This window comes from Eupeodes corollae, chromosome 3, assembly GCF_945859685.1.
Source record: "Eupeodes corollae chromosome 3, idEupCoro1.1, whole genome shotgun sequence".
Lineage (NCBI taxonomy): Eukaryota > Metazoa > Arthropoda > Insecta > Diptera > Syrphidae > Eupeodes > Eupeodes corollae.
This window is the reverse complement of record NC_079149.1, coordinates 137,334,841-137,360,860: the sequence shown is the minus strand read 5'-3', so window position 1 is coordinate 137,360,860 and position 26,020 is coordinate 137,334,841. Positions and strand designations below refer to the sequence as shown.

Below are 26,020 nucleotides of genomic sequence, written 5' to 3'. Positions count from 1 at the left end.
CACCGAATTATCAGAGCTCCTCAATACTCAAGAACGGCATTCCTGGGGCAGCTTTAAGTCTGTAGTTTAAAGTTTTCTTGGCAACAACAGCGCTAAAAACTACAAGGAGCGTATATGAAGTAATGTTCAAGAACTATTATGAAATAGGCTGTAGAAAGTCTCTAAAAGTACGTATGCCATATGCTAACTTGGGAGAATCCAAAGACAATGTGGAAAAAGAAAAGCTAGCGTTTTTACCAAGATATTTTGGATTTTGAACATCGAAATCAGAGTTAATATACCGAAAGAATGATGTGAGACTATACTTGGGGTCTTATCAGAGAAAGTCAATCTATTCATAAAATACAATTAAAAAAATATTGAATATTTGGAATAGTTTTAAGATTTTGTTTTATTTAAAAATATCTTTGAAAAAATAGGGTTTCTTATAAAACCATAATATTAAACTCCTAGCTATAAAAACAAACTTTTTTATAAAAAAGTCGTTCATAATTAGTAAGCAACAAGAAAATCATACCAAACATCCAGAAACAAAAATACACTCTACGAAATAATGATGAGGACAAAAAACGTTGTTCATAGATAGAAGAGCGAGGGCGTGCAGCTGTTTACAGACAAAACACGGGAAAACAACAAGGTAAATCGGAGCTATTCTTCAAAGAAGTAAAACCGTTATAGCAACTACTGAAATCTGCGAGAAAATTAAGCGAAGTACAGGTAGGAAACCAAAATTGACACCTAGAGATACTCGTAAAATTAGACGTCTCGCTGTTAATAAATCGACAAGTCCATCTCAAATTGTAAGCATTTTAAATCTTAATGTGTCAACAAGTCGAAAGCAACAAATTGTATCCTCAAACACAACTCTTAAATACGTTAAAAGAATCCAGAAACCAAAACTTACATCACGTCACAAGGCGAACAGATTGTGTTTTGCAGAGAAGTATCAATTCTGGGACGAAGAATGGTGTAAAGTGGTTTTTTCTGACGAGAACAAATTTAATTTAGATAGCCCAGACGGCTGGCGGAAATATTGGCATGATAACAGAGCTGAAAGGCAGCAGAGGCATGCTCGCAATTTTGGAGGAGGCACGTTAATGGTTTGGGGTGCCATTAGCTGCCTTGGAAAGTCACAAATCTTGGCTATGAACTTTTTGGTACAGAATATATTTTTTAACAGAATAACGCGTCTATCCATGTATCCAAGTTTACTAAAGCCCGAAATATCCCATTATTAGACTGGCCAGCCTGCAGCCAGGATTTAAATCACATTGAGTACGTTTGGGAAATCTTATCACGGAACGTATTTAAAAATGGACGCCAATTTGAAACCGTTAAAGACTTCAAGAAAGCCATCAAAGACGAATGCGCAAAAATCGGCATTAATCGAATAAGGTCATTGATCAATTCAATGCCAAGACGTATTCAGGATGTAATTAACGGCAAGGGATCAAGCACCAAGTATTGAATGTTGATTTGACAAGATACTTGTACACAAATATGAAATTTGGTCTTATCATTATTTCTTTCTGATTAAATTTAAAAAATAATTTAAAACTATTGAAAATGCTTCAATTTAAAAAAGAAAAAAATATTTGTATTACTTTGTTACTAATTTAATAAATGTAACATTTGTTTTTTTTTTATATCTTATAATAAATATCAAAATTTACAAAGTTCGGCTTGTCCTTATCATTTTTACGTGCAGTGTAGAATTGACTGTGCAATTATCAATTATGTACGACGTCACAAGGTGTTTTACATTTGAAGAGGATAACGTTACCAGTTCGAGAAATATTGCGGATGATCTAAATTTTTCAATTTTTTTAAATTGCTATATTAAAAAAAAAAAAACAACATGAAATTTTCTTAAAAGTGCATTTACTTGTTTTGAACTTGTTTAAATATATTTTCCATGAAAACTAAGTTCAACTTCAAATGCGAAATTAAAAATCCTTTAGCATTCGTGTAAATTTCAAAATGCAGATCTTTCGAAATAAGGTCTTTATCGATTTTTTTTTCTTTTTTAAATAAATTAAACACGAACACAAGTTTCTTGTATTTTTTTTTTGGTACTTTTCCTAAAAATTTTAGTTTATGTTTTTAGTGGAATGTATTTTTCAAATTAAAAACAGCAACACGACACTTTGAAACCTTTTTCGTCCAAAGTCTAAATTAAAACTAGCTCCCAAAAAAACATCATTGCTATTTTTGTTTATTTCTGTAATTTTTTTAATTGGTTTTATTGATATTCACATTGGTGGTTACTTCGTCAAGAAAACTCCAATCAAATGAATTACAATTGAATTTTGTTAATTCCACAAATGGTCAATAACCAAAACGTCAACCTTCTCAATATCACTCCAGATACATACCACGAACCATTTGTATACCTATACTTTGCGGTCTTTAGCCTGGTCTGCGTATACCATAAGATTTCATATGGCTTTATGGAATTTATTTTTCAAGTTTTCAAATTCAAAAAAAAAACCAAGAATAAAATATTTCTTAGGAATAAATCAATTTCCTCCTTATATAGATGCAAGAGATTGTTATAGAATGTTCAAAAATTTAACAAGTAAAAGACCGAGAGGAAAACGTAACACATTCAGGTCAGCAAAAAAGAGCTACTCAACAATTTTACATGAAAATAACTGCGACTAGAAAGGCTTAAATTTTTAACAATTGTAATCTTTGTTCAACAAGAAAATAACCAAAACAATCAACTTCATTATTTATATTTCCATTCGAATTATAGTGAAAAAAGCTTGAAGCAAATTCTCTGGAAAAATTCTCATTTAATTTCTTCAAATCAATTGCAAAATATCAAAATTTTAATCATAAACACATTTTAATGTCCATTTTGCAAAAACAAAACAAAAGACTCAAACCAGAACAGATAACTAAGCATATGAGTAGACGTTGCTAATTAATCAATCATTCTAACACTACATCATCAATTAATATTAAATGATAAAGCAAATAGCACAACGCTGTTTTTAGTTCGATGCAGCACAATCATCAATCACCCTATTTAACATATCACTATCGGTCCTACAGTCTCTACAACTTTTATACCAAAACCACCTTTAGCCAAAAGAGAGCCGGAAATCTATTTTCTATTTTCTGCGTGCGTTAGCAGCGTTAGCGTCAAAAACAAATAAAAATGCTTAAAGCATTTGACGTTATCAATACTTTAATTGCATAAAATAATAAGAAATCGATATCTTTAAGTTATTTTTGTTCTTATCAAGTTTCATTTCGAGAGTTGAGTTGAGGTATATGTATAGATATCTGTGGACGCAGCAGGTGGAAGTTTAGATATCACACAATCACCAAATACTTATTGCAGCTAATGGCGGCGCTAAAGGCGTCTCACTTGACGATAATTTTACCGTCGCGTCCGTTGTCAACGATCGGCTCGACGCTAACGATGACGATGAGTATATATTTTTAAGAATGTCCCCCTCTTTATTTATTTATTGGAACAATAAAACAAAACAATTAATAAAAATCACTTCTTTATTATTTTCCCTTAAGGAATAATAATTGACCACAAAGTTTACAAAACACTTTCCACTATATTGCACCCCGAAGTTATCGAACAGTTAATTTATAACAATGATGATTTATAGGACGGAACCCGACCAAAACAGATCAATTAGCTGATGATCTGTAAATATTTGAATGCGGTATCACATGACACACAAATTCTCGTGGTCTTATTTGTCACACATAGCATCAGACTCACGATAAACAAAGAGTTTGCTCAGCTCAGCTCAACTCAACTCAACTCACGGTTGGTATCACGAGCAGTCTTTTGAATATTTTATAGGGAATTGATGATGAGATCGAGATCGCAAAGGGGTAAGTTGACGAAGAGCCATAACTAATTATGACAGTAATTATTATTACCTCGGTTACTACTTTCGAGCCTTGATGCTCTAAGGCTGTCACTGCTACTTAGTCACTATAAGTGAAGGAATCAACAATTAAGGACAAAAGACAAACGAGAGGATAAAAGTCTTGGAAGGTTTTTCTATAACCGAGATAAAGGTTTAGACGAAAGGCGTTCTGACAAACCGAACCGCTTTAAGTTTCTTCTTCCTTTGATACGAAAAAACGAACCGAACTTGAAGAATGCTTAAGATACACTAAACGGATTGCCAACTACAGAAACGGTTTTCGCCCCAGTCAGATCATCAACAGCTATTATACCAGTTCCACGACCAAAACCAGCTAATACTACAACTTGTCTTGCCATACAAACCACCCTATTATAGAGGAGCACCATGCTTCAGAGCGTGCGACGCGCTGCGGAACATATGTTTGCCGGTACCGGCTGCTGTTGGTTTGCTTAATTGGTCTTTTTCTTGTTGGCTCTGAGGATGAGGAAGAGGGGGAAAAGGGCTGTTGTATCAAGTTCGAACCGAACCATCAAAACTTGAAAACATAACAATGTTTCAGGGGTCGAAAGAAAAGTTGATAGAATGGAATTTTGAATCATAACATGATATTTTTCCATAACTGCTGAAAGATCCGAGACGATGATAAGTTAGTTTTCAAAAACAAAACAAACTCATAAACTAAAAAATTCCATTTCATGTAACAAGTAGCTATAAAAGCTTCTATGAGAAAGATAAGAAAGCCTTTTTCAAAATTTCAATAACACTCTTAAAAAAAAAAAAACAGCTTAAAGCTCAAAAACATTGTTCTCTTTATTCAGCAGAATTCATCAGGTGCATTTTTATCGGGTTATAGCTTTTTACTCATTTTTTGTTGGTGTTTTTTTGTTATTGTTTTTTAAAAGAGCTAAATACTATTTTTGTTGTATTTTTATGAGCATTTAGCAAAAAATAAAATAGAAAACAAAATAATTAAATCTCAAAACAGTAGCACAGTAGAAGAGTGATTCATTGTAGAAATGAAAATGGTATTAGATTTGATAATTCAAGACAAATTAGATTAAATAATTTTATGAGTGGTTAGCTTAGTTGATTGGGAGGAAAGATTTTATCGAATCGAACAATAAAGGCCATAATTAAATTACAAAAAAAGTCTGTTGATTTAAAAAAGTCACAAGCCAAGTTTTTATTGAGGTAATTCAAAGATGTGATATTTTAGATTAATACGGTTTTTGAAATTTGATTTTGTTCAAAAGAATGGAATCGACGTTAAATTATGAAACACGGTGAAAAAGTGTGTGCCTGAGTTTGTAACATTTCCTAAGCACACGTCAGATCTAAAAATATTGACAGATTAGTCTATGACAGAAAATGACAATTTGTTGACAGCTAAATAACTTCCAGTGACTAATTGTCTGTTCACATGGTGTGCAGATTTTGTGCCAAAAGTGTCAAAAATGTAGGTAACTGTCATTGCTGATTCGATTTTTCGTTATAGCTGAAGAATTGTTACATATGCAAATGTCACATTTTTTTATAACTCCATCTAACAGTGACTTTTCTAGCAATACTGCACCTCAGATGACAGATCGGACAGTATTGGCAATCAACTGTACTTGGCGTAAGGTTTAAAATTCATTTGTTTTGACATAAAAGCGGAAGGAATGTGTATCAAAAACGAATTTTTGAAACATATTTTAGATACATATTGATTATTGGGAAAAATTACATACATATATTTAAAATTTTAGTATTTATTCTGGTTTTACTAATACAAAATTACAGGCAACATATTTATTACTTTGATTTTAGTTTCTACTACTTAAGAAAAATGACTTAAATGTAGTTAATAATATCAAAAAATATAAATTCGTCAAAACTAATTTTTGAATGATTAACCAACCATTTTTATCATTTCCGAAAATTGACTCTTAGATGAAATGTCACAAAAGCTGATACTTTCACTTTGTTTAAAACATTAACACAGGGGTTTTAGAACCTCCTTAAACAACTAAAATCATTTAAAAACTCAGATTCTAAAACTAATAATAGAACTATAAAAATTCAGAGAAAATAGAAGAATCTAACCCCCAAATGTTTTAATTAAATTAAGTTCTTAACAAAATTAGCTTAAAATAAACTTTTTCAGAAATTGTGTATTTTCGAATTCAAATGGTTCATGTTTCTACTTTAAAGCAAACTAATTAGTATTGTTAACTTTAAGTGAGAAATTATAAAATCGTCCTACAGGACCATTCCAACTCACTATGAGGTATAAGATCATGACATCGAACATGGATACAACCAAAAAACTTTAGTTTTTCAATTTTTAAACTCGTTTTCAGTAATCCTGTAATTTCACCTGAGGTACAATTCCGGCATCAATCAAATTGACCAACATAAAAATACAGAGGAGTCAAAACAACTTGATTAATATTAAAAAGAAAAATTGTAAACAAACAATAAAAAGCTTCAAAAAGTTTCCACCTTCCTCAAAAACATTTCCACTGCAATATATTATGTAGAACAAAATAAAAACAACCACCAGACAGCTTACAATTTGTTTACGTTTTTCTATTTTATCTTTTAGCGCTCAAATCTCAAGGTTAGATTTTTTGTTAATTTTATTAAGACCCTGAATGAACAATAACAATTTCTATATCAAAATCATATTAAAATAGATTAGATATATGTTAACTTGTTTATGTTTTCCAATATTTTTGATAAAAATATAAAAGAAGACACAAAAACAAAACATATTATGACATTGATAGCTTTTAATGTTTTTACGCTCCCTAAAAACTATTTTGTGTCAAAATTAGAGATAAACTTATCGTTAACACAAAAATAAAAAAACAACAACTTGAAATTTCTATTATTTCGACTTATCGCACATTTAGGTGGTACCCATCTGTCTAATGTCGTTTTGCTTATCGGCCCTATTCACCCATTCGATTTTCTTTGACACTGCCTTTGCAATTTTGCATTCTGCTATCCATCGGGTGAACTACATTATCCCAAACCAATTTGACATTCAAATAAACAGCTGTTCATGTAAAAATCTTGGGAATGTTGGAAAAATTGTTTTGATTCATAAAAAAATTAAGTTTAATCAATCCACTTGAACAAAACAATTTGTGTAATTTTTGGAAATGGGCAGTATTGGATTTTTTATTTCAATTGAAGGATGGGAATCCCCAAACAAAGAGCTTCGGGGAAATATTAAAAAGTGTCTTCCTTCACCTAAAAATTTTAATACTCTTTTATTTATAAAAGAAACATTCGAAATTTAATAATAAATTAGTTCTCACTTACATTTTGCTTACAAAAATTAACAAACTAGTCATAAAAGGAATGTTATATGCGGATAGGAATTGTATAGAATGAATGCTTTCACGTGAATAGAAAAATACCGCACACTATTACCGACGTTACCGACATACACTGATTCAATTCGAACGAATAGTAGAATAATGATTAGTGAAAATTCAAGTAAAATTCCCTCCCATGAAAAGCAAAATAGGCCTGTATGACTAAATTGAAAAATAGAATCGTAAAAACAAATATTGTAAGATACAAAGATAACAAAGTCTCTAAGGGACTAACTACGTCACACCTTCCTCTTTTGTCCCGTATCTATTTTTTCAAAACTATTTCTCCTCTGTTTTAAGATTTGTCAAATCGGGAATTTTGAAATTTTTGCTTATATAGTTTTTTGTTATTAATATTCTGCGAAATTCCCATGTCACTGCTTGATAACAGAAAATTGTCAAATGAAACAGAACTTTTGGTTTCAGTATAGTGTATATATAAGTCTTGAAAACTTTCTTAAGCTGTCACTGTGGATATCGTTAAATGGTTTTCGAAAACTCTCTTAGGCCTCGAAAGTCTATAGTTATTCTAAAAATAAGCTTTTATTTTTCAGTTCAATTGTTAAAACAATAACAATTTCTTTAATTTTTAAAAATATATTTTTTTAACAATCTTCAAAATGAATACAAAATTTTTTGTATTGAATTAAAATTATAAGTTCGTTGCAATTTCTTAAACTTTTAAGTCCGTTTAAGCCTATTTGTCATTATTTTTCTATTGATTTATCCATTTATCTGTTGTTGCAATAGAATTATTAACAATGATTAGAAAAGGTGGTAGGCCATAAAATAGCAACAAATTAGATTACGTCCTAAATACTTTTATGCAACGAGGAATAACGTTTTTTGACAAGTGATGAAATGAACGACAAGAACCTCGAATGACTTGAATCTCGAAAAGAGTCTTAAAATTCCGAATGAACAAAAATGTCGAATATTTAAAGTCTCTAGAAAAACCTTTGGAAAAACTGTCAACTCGAAATTTAGTTTTTACTTTTTTTTTAAAGAATTTGACACAAGTCAAAGACAGTATAAAATTTAGGAAGTCCAAAAAGACTATTTTTAAGCTGAACAAAACTATATCTAAAAATTTAATCCATAACAATCACAGCAAACAAAACTACAAACTAGAGACGCAGGGAAGGCTGTTCATAGTTTTCTTACTGTTCTGACTTTTTTTTTCAAATACAATAACTCCTGAGCTAAAAATTTCAATAAAAATGTAAAGGCTTTTCAATTCAAACGTCTTATATGCCACGAATCGACAGCAAATCAATTAAAAGCCATGGGCTTGTATTTCGTAGAACGTATTTAGTTTTTGTAAATCCATTTTTCAAAATTGAAAGCTTTATGAATTGAAATATTCTCAATAGTTTGTGTCTTGGTAAAGAGACTACATGCCTCTATACGTTCAATAACATTCAAAAACTATTATAATTGTCGCGACATCTTGTAAAAATTTAATAATAACGAGTACAAATGCAGAAATCTAGAATGAATGTATTAAATCTTGAGCAAATGCTTACCTTCTATTTTTAGACCTTATTTTTTAAAATTCGAGATTTAATTTTTTCTAAATTTTTGTATTTCGACACTTGTTTTATATTTTTTTTTTTTTGAAGCATTTTCAATTCTCAATTTTTGTATTATACGAGGTTTGACGGTTAAGATCCGGGAATTTAGTTATAATTTTTAAAGTGGCAACACTTTTGCATCTGTCTAAGAAGGGGGATTTTCCTTTTAGTTAGAGTTCAATGTTGAAGTATATAGCACGTTTGATTTGTGTCTTATGTGTATTTTTTCCAAGTAACTTGTTTAGTGGCGTATTGAAAATGTGTGACGTACATTACAAGCTGCGTGTTGTGATTCAATTTTTAGTGAAATCTGGCGAAGAACCCTCGGAAATCCTCCGAAAATTGCAGGTTGTCTATGAAGACCATAACATGTCAAAAATGCATGTGTTTGAATGGGCAAAGCCGTTCAAGAAAGGGCGTGAATCGGTGGAAGACGATCCACGTGAAGGATCTCCCGTCACCTTTCGTACCGACGCTAATGTTGATAGTTTCCGCATGTTAATCACGTCTGACCGTTCGTTTAAGCATTCGTGCATTGTCTTAGGAGTTAAACATCACAAAGAAACGGTTAGGAAGATGTAACAAGAGAATTTGAACATGCGAAAGATCTGCGCAAAGGTGGTTCCTAAGGTTCTTACCCATTCTCGTTCGTTGTGCAAGAGTTGTTGGCAAAAAAAGACATCCCAACGTTACCTCACACACCTATAGCCCCCATTTTTCTTTCTGCGACTTTTTTCTATTCCCCAAGATGAAGTCGCACCTCAAGGAAACGCATCATGGCGGCGTACAGAAGGTCTAAGAAACTCTAACCGTGGTGCAAAACGGGCTAACTTCGGAGGACTACCAAGGGTGCTTCCAATCATTTGAGAAACGTTGGAATTATTGTGTAAGGTTAAAGGGAGATTATTGTGAAGGTCGATAGTAAAATTGTTCCTAAAATTTCATTTTCTTGTTTTTTATTGACAAATTCCCGGAACTTATTTGCCACACCTCGTAGTTCTAGATGTTTGCTTTCTAGGTTGTGGTTTACAAGATTTCGTTGTTAAAATGATGGGATTTAAAAAAAAAAACATACTGTCAGTTTTACAAAATCTAAGAAACCTAAACTGAAAATTGTCAGAAATTTATTCATCACTTAAATAGCTTCTAAACAAATAAAAATTCTGTATAAAAACTTAGTTTATCCTATATAGGATATAATTTGTTAACTTTCGATAAAATTAAAAACAAATCGATCGACAGTTTTACCAAAAATGTCACCTTAAATATACTTGACTCCCCAAATATCTTGAAAAAAAACACAGCTTTATCTAAAATTAATGTTAACATACTTTTTGAAGTTACTAAGATTTTAAAGTGATAGAAGTTATTAATGTGGACCAAATCGTAGACTCTCAAAAATAATTTAAAAGTAAGAATGTAAAATAATTTTATTTATTAAGTTAAAGAAACATTTTCAAAACAAATCATTTTTATTTATTTTTCCACATTTTGTTAGTAAAAATATCGCCATAAATTGAGATTTTCCAAAATAGTCATTACTTAAGCAAATACTTTTAAACTTGTTCTTTATCTTAATCAAAGTAAATTTAAGAAGTGTGCATTCATATAAAATATCATTTAAGTGCCTTTAACTAATAACAAGAGTAATTTAACATTCAAAATGCACCAATACAGAGCATGTGAAACTTTAAGAGCGAACTTAATTGCTTAAAATGAGAACGAATTGAAAAACTTTAAATTTATAAATTCTCTCTCTTTCTCTATTTCGCTCTCAATTCTCACACAACTTAAAACCACACTCATACATATAAAAACTGATTTTCAATTTGTGCCATTAATGCTCCTCGTCATCGTAAAGTTCAGTTCACGGTGTATTCTGATTGCACAATTGATATTAAAAAATAAAAGAAGAAAACAAAACTGAATAAAAACCTAATTTTTTTTTTACATTCTCCTTGCTCATGATTGTGTTTATTATTTTTATAGTTTTTTTTGTTGTTTTTTTTACAATTTTGTTTGTTCTCTTGCTCCGGACTCTGCTGTTTCGGTCGGAATTCTGATTCTTAATTCTGAATTCTCTGACTCTGAATGACAGGCTTGCCAAATTGGGCTTTTAATGGGAAATTAAAAATCTTGTTTCGGAAATTCCTAACAACAATTTCAGATTGATAGGTTCAATACAAATTTTGGCTATAAATAGCCCAAATCTAATTTTGGAAGGTTTTTGAGCTTATTCAAATAAATTATGTGTTTTTAGATGGAAAAACTCTACCGAATGACTTTGTTTTCTAAAATAACTCATATTTTAGTACCTACAAAACAGTTAACTCAAAAAATGCTTTGAAAACTTTGATCTGAAAACGAGAACCACTGCGACGATGGCACTGCTTGGCAAAATTAAGTTTCGTTTCGATCCCATAAACAAAGATTTTAAATATGACTTGTTCAAAATGTTTAAGACAAACAAAATGGTTATTCAAGGCCACGTTGAATGGCAAAGAAGTTGATGTTGTATACATTGATTACAGCAAAGCCTTTGATAAAACATCCCTAGGCTTTCCATCTATATTTATTAACTGGATAAGCTCCTATCTTGCGAATAGAACTTATAGAGTCTTGGTACTATGTGTGACAAACACCTGAATTTCCATTCCCATTTTGACCAAATTATCAATAAAGCTAATAGATCTCTCATTTTTATTAAGAGATGGTCAAAAGGATTTTCCAAACCCTGTGTAACTAAAGCCCTTTACATTTCCCCAGTCCGTCCTCATCTTGAATATGCATGCCAAGTATGGTCTTCCTTTTATGAAAACCATTCACCCAGAATGGAAAATGTTCAAAGTCGTTTCGTTCGATTTGCCTTACGTGGCCTCCCCTGGGATGAAACATCCAACTTGCCTCCTTATACCTATCGAAAAAAACTGATAGGTTTGCAGCCCTTATATATCTGACGCAAAAACTCCGATATATTATTTGCTCACCAATTATTAATGGGCAATATAGATTCCCCGGCACTCCTGAGTGATATTCATCTTAACACCAACACTCGAAATCTGCGATCGGTCTCCCTTTTCTATATCCCTCATCACCACACTAATTACGGGCACTTTGAACCAATGTCCAGAATTCGTCGTCACTGCAACGCTGCTATGGTAGTCTTCGATTTTAACATTTAAAAATCCCTTTTTGAGTCCGAATTCCTATTCCCTTTTAATTTTAAGTCTAATGAAATCAAAATTGTTAGTTCTTGTACATTAAAGATCTTTTTTGAATTAATGTTGAAAACTGATAACAAGAACTTAAAAAAAAAGTTAGTGTTAGGTTAAGTTATGTTAAGTAATAGCTTGTATTAAGCTGGATAAATAAAATAAACCTTAATAGAAGTTATCATAAGTTACATATCTTCCTTTGACTCTGTATGATGTTCTCAGAAACGTTGACCTTAATGTTTTCATAGCTTTAAAAAATACGTTTTGAAGTTAATTTTCAGTGATGAAAATAAAAAAAATAACTTCAACTAGATTCGTGCTCAAATTTTTAAAAGTACCCGTTTTTAGAAATGTTTTTAAATTTTTTTAATGTATGTACGTATTTCGAAGATCTATTGTGGTAGCCTAATTTAAACCACGGATACGTTACAAAAGCAAACATTATTTTCAAATATTTGAATTTCTCTGTTAAAAACGGTTCTATTTTAAATGGTTCAGCGTTTCATAAGATTTTAATATCTAAGACCGTTAAGATCTAGCAACTGAAAAAACTGAATATTGAAAAAAAGGATTACAATTTTGGGAAACCATTCCCATAAAAAGCCTTTTTTTGAACTTTAAAAAGTTAAATTTACAAAATATTGACATGAAAAATTTATTTTAAAGTAGGATTTGAGTTAAAGCCATCAAACTCCATCGAAAAAGTACAATTAAATTGCCAGGAACAAGACCTTTTCTACCACTGTAATTCTAAACAGGATGTAATAGTTTTTGAAGACGGCTTTTCAACAACTGAATACGTCAAATTGTATACATCTTCTTTTCTAATTAACGTACATTTAGTTTTGTTTTCTGTTTGATTTTTTTAATTTAGCTTCTTTTAAGCTCCTATTTTGGGCTAAAATCATTTTTTAAGACATGGCAACCCTGATACCAGAGTGGATGATGGCGATGGCGTTTATATGTTTGTTTTGTTTGGTTAAAAATAGAATTCCATATAAATTATAACCATGCTGTTTGCTGGTGTCCCGTCTATATACCTCTCTACTTTAAACTCGCAACGGGCAAACAATGGCTGCTCTGCTTTAACTGCAATTGACTTATATTTATTTATTATTATTTGCTTTGTGTGCTCCTTGAAATTGGCAACAACAAAAATTATAGAAGTGGTTTCTTTTACTTTGTTTATTGTGAACTATATGTGGACTGACATGAGGCCACCTGAATTTAGAATCGAAAGAATTCGAACTCAAAAATCACCACCACCAGAAGCCTCCAAATGGCAGTCTTGGAGTTGGCAGAAAAAAAAAACAAAAACTCAAGACTTATCGCCAACGGACTACAAAGTGTGACGTGACACGCGATCAAAAAAAAATGACAGGCAATCGGAATTTCTATACCGGAGCGGAGGCCGCAGATCAAAACTGGTTTTTCGATATTGAATCAGATCGGTTATGATGATGACGACGATGATGAAGATTGAACGCGTTTGACGCTTTTGCGAGATAACGTGTCTTAAGATTGAAAAAAGGTATCTCTCTGTAGTCGAAGTCCCCCATTTTTAAACCGTTCGCTTATTTAAATCCTTATCTTCATTTCACAGCTCGCCCCTATATAACTTTATCTTGCTGGAGATAAGTCGATCTGTTATCGAAATTTCATCAGGGAAAGCTTGTCTCCAAAAATAGCACCCTTATCAACAAGTAGTTGTTTTATTTCGAGTATCAGCTTGCTCTTTTTTTTTTAATCATTTCAAAGCCCTCTTTGTATGGCACCTCATAGACGTTAAGTGCCGACAGCCCGCACATATCTTGAAAGTAGTACATTTGTTTATGCTTTGCTATTTTCCATTTGAAGGTTTCGTTTTGATAAGAACAAGCCTGATTTTCAATTAGCATTTGCTCACAATTTCGGAGATAAGACTCGACAGGAATTTGCTTTTTTCTCGTTTCAAACCCATATTAAGATTGAAACCCCCCAGTATTTAGAGCAACTTATAGGGTATGTCATTTGGCCATGGATCACAAGTGTCATGTGTCATTGCGCCATTTGCAAAAATCTCTCTAAGCCCCCCTCCACACTATCGGTGATATTGGTTTTGAATGATTTCTGGAATATTTTAACTTCCCTCATTAATTTGATGTAATCGTGGTGTTAGACTTGTTATAATTTGAGGTGTATCTGTTTACATTTTTAAATTATTAATGGCTTCTTGTATAATTTGTGGTGTGTCTATAATATGCATTATTACATATCTACCGTGGCATCGAGTCACGCCGCTGTCATGTCAAGTGACTGCATAATTTGCATTGCATTTGTTGCTTATATTCTTTTCAATTAGGTTTTTTTATTGCAACACAAAAATTGATAAATAACACCAGTGCACTTTGTATATGCCTACAGTAGTGGTAGTTTTTGGTGGACTTTAGAGTTGGAAATTGCAAATATGGTTCGTTAGCAATAAAATGAGAAACAATTAAAAAATATTTCAATACAAAAAGAAAACAAAAATCAACTATTTAGATCGCACGTACTTGTTCGCATGGGTCAGGGAAATTAATACAAATACCTAGAGGAAATTTTTTAAACGAGTGTTGTGGAAATGATTATAGATCAAGGCTGTTTACCAATGTCGAGGAAATTGTTATTTCGATAATATATATTATTAAGTTTAAATTTAATTCAAGATTAAAGTGATTACATTTGCAACAATTTGACTTTGACTTATACGTTTCTTTGAAAATACACATATATTTTTTAGAATAAAGAAAAATGTTATTGAAAACTTTAACCACTCTGCTTAGAAGCATAAGCGACTTTAAGCTCTTAAGTATTCGCAAGAAAAACAAATTTAAGGCTTTACACATTTTTTTAGTATGATCATGCAAAATTTAAACAAAGGAAATACTTATTTTTGAATTTTTCATGAAGTAGTCTTACGTTTAATAAAAATGTAGTTGAAATAAAATCATTATCACCTTTTTAAAACAAAACTTTTGATATAATCAAGGTCAAGTCTTTCTGTTTTTCAAAACTCTTTGTACAATCAAATTTCTCTATGATATTGTTTGGGTACAAAGATCTATGTATCACTAATTATTGGCTTCAGACCAGGAAAGTCCACTATCGACCAAATATTCACACTAAGGCAGATGTTGGAAAAACCCAGAAGCTTCAAATCGATACCCACCATCTCTTTATCGATTTTAAAGCCGCGTCTAGTTTTGGCATCCCTGTCAAACTTATCCGTTTGTGCAGAATGACGATGGAGAATGCACGCTGCTCTATCAAGGTCGGAAAAGATCTTACCGATGCATTTGATGTCAAAAAAGGTTTTAGACAAGGCGATGCACTGTCATGCGACTTCTTCAACATCGTTCTGGAAAGAATTGTGCGAAACTCAACGATCAACACTAGAGGCACAATCTTCCAAAGGTCCATCCAATTGCTCGGATACGCAGATGATATTGACATAATTGGAAGATTAAAGCGTGATGTCAGTGGAGCGTTTTTGAGCATTGCGCCGGAAGCGAAGAAGATGGGTTTAGTTGTCAATGAGGGCAAGACCAAGTATATGCTGTCATCAAAAAAGGAAACTAAACAACGACGTCTTGAACAAAACGTCACCATGGACAGCTATAACTTTGAGGTAGTTAAGGACTTTGTCTACCTAGGCACCGCTATTAATACAGACAACGACACCAGCGGTGAAATCAAACGAAGAATAACTCTTGCAAATCGCTGCTTCTTTGGACTTAGAAGGCAATTGAGAAGTAAAGTCCTCTTGCGAGCATGTATAATCACCATCTATAAGACACTCATTTATGGCGCTGAGGCCTGGACCCTGTCAAAGAAAGATGAGAGCGTCTTAGGATGCTTCGAGAGAAAAATTCTTCGGGTGATTTTTGGTCCCGTACGCATAGATGGAGAATGGAGGAGAAGATATAACGACGAACTGTACGGGCTGTACAGCGACACTGACCTAGTTAGCAGAATTAAAGTCCAACGGCTTAGATGGCTAGGTCATGTAGAGCGCATGTACATCAACGCTCCAGCCCGGAAGGTCTTCGAATCCAATCCCGAGGGACGGCGCAGTAGAGGAAGACCGCGACTCAGGTTGAGCACCCAGGTGGGAGAGGACCTCAACCAACTTGGCGTGCGAAACTGGAGACAGCTAGCTAGGTACCGAGCTGGCTGGAGACGCTTGTTGGTTGAGGCCCAGGTCCGCCCGAACTGTAGCGCCACCTTAAGTAAGTAAGTAAGTAAGTTTTTAAGGAATGACGACTGGAACTGTTTTAATTTTTGCACTTTTTCCTGTTAAATGTAATGAAACTTTGCAACATTTCTTCTGCTTAAAATTATGTAGCTGATAATATTAAATTGGAATTGGTTTTTGTGAAGACTGTGGTGGATTAAGATAACCTCAGATCTTTCCAGTAACGTCTATCAACAAACAACTTCCATTATTTAAAACAAAATAAGTATAAATAGAAATTCTATTTGAAGGTTCGTTTAGACGAAAGAAAGATTTCGAGAAACACTGTTTAAAAAACGTTTCTTAATTATTAATTATTATTATGGTGTGGACGGTTCTAGAAAAATGTTCGAAATGTTTTCCATTTATTTATTCAGTTTTGTGGATAAAAATTGACTGTTAAAGAAGTAGAGAAGAATTTTGTTTGTGGCTCATCTTTTTCAAAATTTATATTTTCGGAAAATTCAGACATATTATCGGCTTTTTATTTTATAAGTTTTCGTGAAAAAAATTATTAATTTAACCCACTTTCTACCTACGTAAATGCTTGGGAAACAAATAAACATAAACATGCCAGAAATATTTCCAGATCAAAAAACAATTGAGAAACATTTCTGAAAGTTTTTCGTCTATTTCTGAAACATTTTGTTTCAAAAATGTTTCCTTGGTCTGGATGCACCTTAAGAAACATTGCAAACACATTTGTAACGAATTTTAGAAAAAGATAAACATTTCCTGAAAAGTGTGGACACACCTTAAGAATATAAACAAAAAGGGTGTTGTTTTAGTGACAAGAGAATCTTAGATGGTTGTTGCCTGTACTTTTGACAGTTGAGAATGTTAAGCTGGGATGACATTTCTGTTCAGTGAGCTTTTGCAATGCATCATATGTGTGGACTTTACTTTAAACAAACTTAATCCATTCACGAAGTTCAAAGAGTACATCGTTGGAAAAATTGCGTTTATTAATGAAACGAAATTCAGCTTCAGCAAGATGGCGGAACTTATCATAAAAGACGTTTAGCAATGAATTAATTGAAAAATCAATTTAATGACAACTTTATTTATTTCTTACTTTTTACGGGGCTATTTCTAGGCGTTGAATTATGGTAACAAGCAAGCAACTTTGGAAACTTTTGGCAGCCAACATTCTAGCTACTATTAGTTGCCAACTATAGCTATCATAGGTTTTCATAATTGAAACCAATAACTTGAAATGTTTTGACAGGTCATTAACAGGACATCAAAAATGTCTGTCCACCGAGAATTTTTTCACAGAAACATATCATTGGAATTGTGTGAAATTGAAACACAAATTAGTGGAACGATATCTTTCCTTCTTTTATATAAAAGAATCAGCTGTTCCGGATAATTAATTTCCGTCGGGAAAATAGAGTGATTTAAGTGATTTCCAATTTATCAGTAAATAATATTCATTTCCAATCAAAAGGGAACAAAGTCAAAAATATTTCGGGTTAAATTCAATGATAGCTATAACTGGTCCCTTAAAGCCTGTACAAACTCTTAGCCTTGGCGGACAAACGGAAATAATCACATTTTCAAAAATAAATGCTTTGAAATTATGTACCAAATTAAGGCAAAACACAACTTTCTTTCCAACAATAATTCTTTCTTGTTTTACTTACTAAAACTACCATGTTCCAAAAATACTTTATACAAATCATCAGAATTTTTAACTGTCTCCAGTAAAATTTACAACTGAAAAAAGTATCCACACATTTTATGAAAATAATTTTCAGGTTAAAATAACATTTGAAGTAAAACTACAACCTTCATTCATTTCTGAAAAATATTGCAAAATTTTATTTACCCAATTAACCTTCTTAAAATAATCAGTTTGGATTAATATTAACTAAACCTCTATAATTAAATACTTTAGGGCTTTGAATTATTTATTATATTGTGAACATTCTTATCAAACTTTTTAGTTGGTTTGTTCTCGAAACTAAAACATTCAGCTTGACAATATGATTTATAAACAAGTAAATATGCATTTTATTTAACGTAATGAGTTGTTGATTGCTTCCATAACAGATATGGAAGTCGAGTAATAATATTAATTACTCTTGTTAGAAATTGTTTTTCTGTTGTTCTAATCATGTAATACATTTCCTTCATATTTACATTTAAATTGCCGGCATTCTTTTGCACACTTGTATTTGAATGGAACAAAGTTTTATTTTATTACATAAAACAAATGTAAATATAATAAAATTCTATAATATTAAGTTAACAAGGTTTTCCAATCTTAATTACTTTTTCTTATTGTTTTAATTTAACACAAAATAGTGTCATGATAGAAAGTTCTATATTGAAAAGTCCTTCAAATTTGTAGATCGAGTGTATTTGATTTTTAAAGTGATGTGAAAAAATACGTTTGACAGCTGTCAAACTCAAAACCTATCTTATATCATATTTACAGATTTAGTTTTCTTAACTATGAGCTTGTCTCAAAAGCATCAATTTATCCTAAAACTAAATTAATAGGTCACACTTAAGTATTGAATAAGTGATAAGTACTCAAAAGTTAGCAACATTAACAACAAATTGCCTGCGCTATTGCTATAAAAATAATACACTACACACAATACTTTCTCAAAGTCAAAAGAAACTCATTCAGGCATAAAGTTTAAACATTTCAATTCACACAACGATTGTCATCGAAAATGATGTGATAATTATTTCCACGCCTATTTTAAGATTAAATATTTATTCACTTTTTCTCTATTTTATTTAGAAAAACAAAAATTTAATGAGTAAGTAAATAGAATTTAACATAATAATAAAAGCCGCATGCAGTCTTTTGACGATGATGCACTGACATTTTGTCTCGAAACTAAAAGTTAATTCTACTCCAACAATGCTTTGGAATAAATATTTTAAATGTTTGTTTACATCGAATTAAAATCAAATAAACAAAAAAAAAAAGATCGTTCCAATAACACTTTTGGCTTACATCGCTTTACATTTGGAAGAGCGATACGAGACTATGCGGTGGTGGTGCGGGCGCTGAAGCGGGCACGATGTGATCGCGGTAAGGCTGAATTACATCATCAGAAAAGAGCGCTTATGATGGAAACAACCAAAGTTATAATATTTTATCGCTCGCTAATAAAATAATTCACATCAGATTTATCCATCCAGCCATCGGTAAGCAGTTTTAATGCTGATGAAAATAAAAAAACAACGGCCTCACACGAAAATAGAAAACCGCCATAAACAACAAGCATTTCCACAACTCGTGCAAGTCCGTCCACATGGGCAACCACTTATTTTCCCTTTTTAAAGGCTACCACTGTACAGTGTACAGATCGAGCCAAATGTACTGTTTTGTTCTCTGTTTGAATCGTAAGCTTGACACAGTGGAGTAGATGTCGTTCTTTTATGACATGAAGTAAGGTGTTTATTAGGTGAAACAATTTAAAGGTTTGGAGATAAATTTGATGATTTGTTTTTAGAAAATACCATTAACTTCAAAGTCATCATGATAAATGTTTTCAATACAAACAAGTTAAAGGATTTAAACTGGTTTCATTGAGCTCAGGAGAAAGATTCATGTGGTATCACAGCCACTTTAACCTAAACTAAGCTAACCTGACTAGTTAATTAAAAAAAGTAGATAATAGTGTTAAAAATACTTAGTTCATGGTTGCATATTGAAACCAACTCCTTAACTAAGGTTTACGAATATTAAAAACAATTCATTGGAACTTTGAACACTCTGGAACTCGAACTGAATATTAAATTATTTAAATACATTTTCACTGTAAAGGAAAAGCATGATAAAGGAACATGATTTGCAACCGATACAAATCCTCAGTATTAAAGAAAAGTTATATAGAGCCATTACTAAATGCTTAATATTGTAAGTACGTGTGTTTTTTTGAATAGCAAGGAACTTGCAAGAAACACCTAAACTTCAGATTCAGATCAAAAACTTATACGAACTTATTCTATTTAAAGTGCATAGTTTTCAATCCAAACTAATTAGAAAACAAAACATGTCTACCATAAATTTACCGTCAATAACAATAATTCATCGGTACCTCCTCTGTATTAAAAATTATATCACATAGAAAATGACAAATGGACTGCACGAATAAAGTTAAAATTCAAAAGTAATAAATCCAGTGTTTCATAATTTTGACGATGATGCAAAGTTTTAAACGATTGAGCTAACTCTGAAAACAATTTGTTTAAAGTCATAGAAAATTATAAAATATATAATTTGGGTTATTTAAAGCATTTTTAGCTTCTTACTCAAATTAAAACCCTACAAGTTCTTTGCCATTTCTACTATAAACATTTAAATTGCGTTTTTTCAGCTTTTAAGTTTTGAAATATCAAATGTTTTAGAAACACGAAGTTTCATTATATTTGTGCGACGTTTAAGACACAGACAAATTCTTTTAGAGAAGTAGATTATAAAGAATTTTCCTTTCGGTATATGTTTGCTTTGACTGACACCAGTTCGGTTCTATGTCAAAAACCTTAGCTTATAAGAACGATTTACAAACCGGTCTCCAGGTTAAGGGTTGTTTGCTTTTTTTTTCTACGAACTTTCAATGTTTAGACTTATTCAGGTGCACCATGGGCATTTAAAATCTTACCAAATTTTGTGTAAGTTTTGTAATATTGTGAAAACTGCAGATATGAATTTTTGAACAATTGATTTTATTTTTTTAAGTATAACTAGCAAACCCGGCGAACTCCGTTTCGGCACCAGATGGCTTAGTTTTTTGTAACATTTCGTTTGGGAATTAAAGGATGAAGAAAAATTAATTTTTGTTTCATATTTGAAAAGGAAAAAATTTATTTCATTTCACAACAGTAATGAATTCATTTCGATTACAAAAATTAAGTGTAATTCAGTTGAACTTCTTTAAGTAAGAAATGAAATACTTGTGCGCAAATTATCCGTTTGATTGAAGTGCTCTTTGGTGAACTACATTTTTTGTTTTAGGGTCTAACGTTAACACAAACAAAGCGGATGGTTTACCAGCTCATTAACACGCAATCTATAGCTGCCCATGTGAAAAACAATGATTTTATAAATTTATCTCGCAAACGCAGAGTGATTGGCCTTGCGACTTGATAATTGTCATTGCGAGCGCAAGGCGAACCGGAAATTTTAATCGTTTGAAGTCAAACGAAAGATAAGTTGGCATAATTGGTATTCGAGAAATACATGCATTTTCAACTGCGTACTTTCCGTTAATAATGGTTGCCTCAATCGAATTCGGAATAAGTCTTTTCACCGCAAGTCGAGTACCGTTGCAAAGTCGCGATGGGTTCAAATTACGCAATATCATAATAAATAAACCAACTTTGAGTTGCAAGTTATGTGGTGGAAATCCTGGTTAATCTAGAGAGTTCAAAAACTCTGTTGAATAATTAAATACGTCATCAGGATTTGTTATGGAATCAACGGATTTGTATGTCACCAAATCGCCAGCGATTTTCAGTGCGTGTGCATCATTATTCTTTGCGGCGAAAATTGCTCGTTGACTCAACCAAGCATAAATCTGACAATTCTTACTAATGTTTGGGAAAACATTTTCAATAAGAGCTAATTGACAGTCTACAAATCGGCCAAAGTCGTTTGTAAGAGTAATTAGTGCAGTTGTAGCATCAACTGGCACTTCTCCATATCCAACAGCTAACAATTGTTTGGAAAATCGTTCAGTACTTTGATCATTTTGAAGTTGAACTCTCATATTAGTGGTAAGCCATAATAGTTGTCCGGTATTCCACATAAGTGATGCATTTAAGCAAGCATTCAATTCATCTGCCTGAAATCGCCTGCCAACATATCAACAAGCCGCCAAAGATGTTGTTAATTCGTCGAAGATCCTTCAGTGTAAAGTTAAGTGTTTCTCGATATGTTTGGCATTAGTGGCCATAGACAGTTTTCAAATAGTTTGGTCCTCGTACATTTACCAACAACAGTCGCAAATAAAAACATTCCTCATTTCTAGGATGAACAGTGTACATGCGACCTAGTGTATCAGTGGAAAACACCTGTGGCCAATCTGGAACTGGGGTTCCTTGTTTGCAACGTTGGAATTTCTTTGTTGATTAATTCCAAGTGTAATAGTTGGGCATTTCAAAGTACATTAGGTTCGCTGTGAATTGATCTGCTTCACACATTGCAAAGAAGTTAGTCAATATTGTCGATGGTGATCTCTCAACTCGTTGTGCAGCATTAGTCTCAGTGAAGTAAACTCTTTGTCCATTTTCCAAATGCACTGCTTAATGCACAACTAAGTAAATAAGCTTTAGAACATAGGACCCTTGAAACGTCGAAAAATTTAAAAATGTTTAACTCCACCAATCGGAACTTTTACAATAGCTTTCTATGGGAAGCTAAACGGAGTACACCGCTTTTCTGTTTAAATTTTTCCTGAATTGTGTCTACTATAAACCTCACGAAGCCCGAGACCTTTCCAACGAATGCAAAACCTTGGAAATCGGTTCGTGCGTTATGGAGTTATAGCGTCAGGAAGGAAAACCCGACTTATAGATATTATATTATACTCGTAGATATCAAAAAATATGTAAGTCTAAAATACTTACATACTACTTTAATTACAGTTTAACGTCGTATTTGTACATATTAGGGTTAAAATGAAAACGAATTCTTCAGCAAAGCCTGGCCAGTTACTTGCCTTCATTTTTAAGCATTATAAATTTAGTTGAGGGAAAAAATGGACTCAATACGAATGATTCCTAAAATTGTTGTTTTTGCAATAAAAACCAAACGTAAATTTAAAACTTTAAGTTAAACATCATCAATTTCTATAAAAATTTAAAAAGTCGATTCAACATAACCAAATGTATACGGTTAGTGACCTATAAAGATTCGTCAAACAAAAACTCTAGAAAATAAACAAAAATGTTTCCAAATAAACCTACGCAGTTTGATAAACTAAATTTCGTGTTAGAAAACTCACAAACAAAATATTTTTTTACATAACTTAACACGAAACGACTCTACTGTTTATTTTTAAGAAGACGCGACGCGGAGGCGATAGGAACACGTTTCTTCTCCGAAGAGAGATCAATATTCCAAAAATAGAAAACAAGTGGTTGGGACTTGGGTTGGGGTTGCCTCGCCTGCCTGCCTGCTTTGAGTAAATACAAAAACACAATAACAACAACAACAACAAAAAACAGCCACAGCACAGATCGCAGCCAATTGTCGAAATCGAAACAAAAGCAACAACAATAAGACAACCACAAAAAGATACAACACCGCAATAAAAATAAAATTAAAAACAATAAAAAGAAGATATCAAAACAGTGGAATTTTTATTTTTGTCTTAACTTGAGATAGAACCAAAATATTTTGCTTACATTTTTGTTAGTTCAATGGTCCAAGTAAATGATAAACAAAATTATAATCCAATCTGGCAGCACTGCCTCTGCTCGATCACTCCTGGTGCCGTAATACAATCAGCAACGGTGTTTTTAGTTGTTATTGCGCGAAAGTGAAAGCGCACTCTAGCGGTGGGAATTTTCTAGCACACACAAAACACAAAATTTGAAAACAAGTTGATCTCAAGCGTAGACGCTTCTAATGCAACTCGCGCCGCGTCGCGTTTTCAGTGCATATAGGAAAAATTAATATGGAACTAGTTATCACCTATACCGGTCAGCCGACTGACAGTGATGGCCGCTGCCGAGCTAAACGTGCGGGCTGTGCAGTGTGCACAGCACCGGGCACCCGCCTTCCTCACTTTTCACCACCGCACTACACCGCACCGCACCGTAATGAATGCGAACACAAAACAGATAATCGTATGCAGCAGCACAGGAAGCACAAAATTAGAAAGAATGCAAGCGAGGAAGCAAGACAGCCAACGAACGTAGAATGGACAAGGGACGACCAACTCAAAGACTACGATGACGATTGCGACGTTACAACCGACGACGACGTCGACCGGACTCGAGCCGAACTATTTAGACGAAATACTTATTCAATGAATTCTTCCCAGAACACGAACTCGGTGCGTTGTGCCGTTCTGAGATTTTTGGGGGAGCGCAGGCGAGCGGTGGGGTCGTCCTCGTCTCGCTTCAATTTAATAAAATCACTTAAGAGCTCGTTAATCTAATCCGATTGTTCGTTCGTCTTTGCGTCTTGAATACCTCGTGGAAAAGTCACAAAGCCAAATAATAAAAAAGCCAACCCGTATACCTTTAGAAGTTCAACACACTTTCGAATTACTTTTGGAGTATCAGGATAATTTAACGGTAAATAATTTAATTTAAAAAACCAACAAAACAAATCTTATTTTGCAAATTAAAAATAAAATAAATAAAACAGGGGTCAAATTATGTAGTTACGTTTTATACGTGGAGCCACCTCGCGGTGATCGTGTTCACTTCTTTCGATGTAGAAAATCGCACTGCTGAGGTTATCACATTTGAAGCCGCTCTCTGCCGTCCGTTGTTTTCGGTGTCGTTGGTGTCGGTGTCGTTGTTGTCGTCGGTGGCAGTAGTCCGTACTCCGTTCGTCGTCGGTACTTTGGTATAATGTAACAAAAACAGACCGGTTTGCATTAGTGTGGTGTTCTGTCATTCTCTCAAACTCTTGAAAATTAAATAGTATTTGTGAGAGAGAGAGAAGGTGAGAGTGACGACGACGGTGAGTTTCTCTTTAAATCACCGTGATACGTCATTATTCAGCAGTCTATTTCCATATTGACGCAGCAGGTGGATTTTCTAGTAAAATTCCATTCAAAATCAAGCTTCTCACACGCAATTCAAAGACACTAAACAGCTGAATTGCGTTTCTGCAATTCTGTGTTGAAAAATTGAATTAATGCTGAGCTTTTCATACTCCTAATAACATTTCATATGATTTACGGTGAGAAGTGAGAGAGAATAATTTCTTAAGAGCTTTTGTTAGACTTTTGCGTTTTCACGAAATCGCTGCACTTGATTTTTTAATTACTTACTAATTGAATTTGCTTTGTGTTTATGAACAGAAGTGAATAGATCACGTGATTTTGCATAAGGGAAATTATGACGGAACATTTTGCCAATGACAGTCTGGTTGTTGACTCTGTCTCTGATGAGCTTGTGGTCTGGGTTTAAAGATAATAGCGGCGGTAGCCGCTGTCGAGCCACGTTGACCTTCTACACCCGCATATTAAACGATAATTGTTAACATTTTAGTGAAACAGAGAGTATCCAAATAGAAAGAGAAATGAAGATTGTGGAAAGAGAGACGTTGACACTTGTTGTTCTGAAATTGAAGTCGAAGCTAAAACTGAAGCCCCTGGAGCTGGAAGATGTGTCACATATGAATACAGAATGACAGAAGTCTGCTATATAGTTCAATGGGATGACATTCTAGAAACAAAGCGAAAAATAGCTGAAAGCATCAATTCTCGAGCAAATTATTCTATTCTGATGTCTTTGGTCTGTGTGGGCCGCGGTTCTGCGCAGGCAGCGACGCGAGCGGCGACGTGTTGAATGCTCTGACATGCATATGGGGAATGTGCATTTTGTATTTTGCATTTTGCATTTGGAACACAAGTAATACAACGCTTTTGTTTATCGCCAAATGAAGCTGAGGCAATTAATTGATGCAATTATTTATTTACGCAAATAAAGGCCAACTGTGCATTTTATACAAAGTGCACGATATAATATGTAATCGCTGCTTCTGCCT

The 26,020-nt window shown here is 33.0% G+C and overlaps 2 protein-coding genes across 3 annotated transcripts in view; one reads left to right on the top strand and one right to left on the bottom strand.

The window, feature by feature from the left end:
- LOC129952097 (cGMP-dependent protein kinase, isozyme 2 forms cD4/T1/T3A/T3B) overlaps positions 1–24,722 on the bottom strand; it is a 112,828-nt gene extending 88,106 nt beyond the window's left edge. The window contains exon 1 of one of the 2 annotated variants that reach the window (XM_056064526.1): positions 23,698–24,722. The gene's annotated coding sequence lies outside the window, so the exon portion shown is untranslated. Of the gene's footprint in view, positions 1–3,915; positions 4,138–23,697 lie in introns of those variants that run through there. The other variant, XM_056064527.1, reaches the window with a different exon arrangement.
- On the top strand, positions 9,109–9,432 carry LOC129950841 (protein GVQW3-like). The gene has a single exon (XM_056062760.1). It carries the CDS (start codon positions 9,109–9,111, stop codon positions 9,430–9,432), a length of 324 nt encoding a protein of 107 aa, XP_055918735.1.
- Positions 24,723–26,020: the final 1,298 nt, after the last annotated feature.